The sequence below is a fragment of the Panthera uncia genome (assembly GCF_023721935.1).
Source record: "Panthera uncia isolate 11264 chromosome A1 unlocalized genomic scaffold, Puncia_PCG_1.0 HiC_scaffold_17, whole genome shotgun sequence".
NCBI lineage: Eukaryota > Metazoa > Chordata > Mammalia > Carnivora > Felidae > Panthera > Panthera uncia.
The window spans coordinates 44,979,505-44,980,733 of NW_026057577.1; the positions used below are offsets into that span (position 1 = coordinate 44,979,505).

General features: G+C 71.3%; 1 protein-coding gene across 1 annotated transcript in view; it reads left to right on the plus strand.

Annotated features, from left to right (window-relative positions):
• Positions 1-764: 764 nt before the first annotated feature.
• Positions 765-1,229, plus strand: part of ZSWIM6 (zinc finger SWIM-type containing 6) — a 198,593-nt gene continuing 198,128 nt past the window's right edge. Inside the window, exon 1 of the mRNA XM_049649510.1 lies at positions 765-1,229. This exon is cut by the window's right edge and continues 12 nt beyond it. Coding sequence (XP_049505467.1) covers positions 779-1,229 — 451 coding nt within the window. The 5' untranslated portion in view covers positions 765-778.

Here is a 1,229-nt window from a genome sequence, read left to right on the forward strand (position 1 = left end):
CTGGCGTGGGGGTGGGGGGAGTTCCCCTGGGCTGACTGTAGGGGAAGCGGGCAGCGGGGCTGCCTCGGCCGCACCTCCTCCGCCTTCCTCTCCACCCCCGTCCCTCAGGTTCCACGCCGCATTTCTTTGTTTTGAAAGCGCCTCCTCCGCCCAGAGGCTTTTCCCCGGGCGGCCAGGCTCTGACGGGGGTGGGGGGGGTGGGGCATTGGCTCGCGGGCCCCGCCCCTCATTTAGCCCGGACCCTTCCCCGGGCTCTTCTCCCCAAGTCCCCTTCGCCTCCAACTCCCCTTCCCTCCGCTTTTAGACCCACCAGGCGCGTCTTCACTTGCCGGACATCAAAGGGCGGCAGGGAATTGGAGGGGGAAGTTGAGTTGGCAGGGGGCACAGAGACCCACCCACCTTAGGCCTGGCTCGGCTGCCCGTCCCCTCCCGCGGGAACCCCGCCTGAGCCCCGCCCCCCGCGTCACAGCAGCCTGACATTCTCACAACTCATCGGGCACCCAACCTCGCCGCCCCCGCTACCCCCGTGTCCGCGGAGTGCTCTATTTATGTTTCAGCTCAGCGATTTGCATAGGCCCCGCCCCTGGCCCTAGGTCCCCCTATCCGTTCCCCGCCTCAACCCCGACGTCACGGAGCAGGCCCCGCCTCTCGTGCCCGTACAAGGAGCGGCGGGCCCTAGATGGCAGCGTGGCGTCGTCGCGGCGTGTGCGTGTCGCGCTTCCTTGTGCCGTTTATAGGGTCCCAGCACTTCCGCTGTCGGGTTAGAAGCGGCGCGGTCATGGCGGAGCGCGGACAGCAGCCTCCTCCCGCGAAACGGCTCTGCTGCCGGCCGGGCGGCGGCGGTGGCGGCGGGGGCAGCAGTGGCGGTGGAGGAGCGGGTGGCGGCTACAGCTCTGCCTGTCGGCCCGGCCAGCGGGCGGGCAGTGCGGCTGTGGCGGCGTGCGGGGGCGGCGCGGCGCTGGGGCTGCTGCCGCCGGGTAAGACCCAGAGCCCCGAGTCGCTCCTGGACATCGCGGCGCGCAAGGTGGCGGAGAAGTGGCCGTTCCAGCGCGTGGAGGAGCGCTTCGAGCGCATCCCGGAGCCGGTGCAGCGCCGCATCGTTTACTGGTCCTTTCCCCGCAGCGAGCGGGAGATCTGCATGTACTCGTCCTTCAACACCGGCGGCGGCGCCGCGGGCGGCCCCGGCGACGACAGCGGCGGTCCCGGCAGCGCGGGCGGCGGCGCGGGCG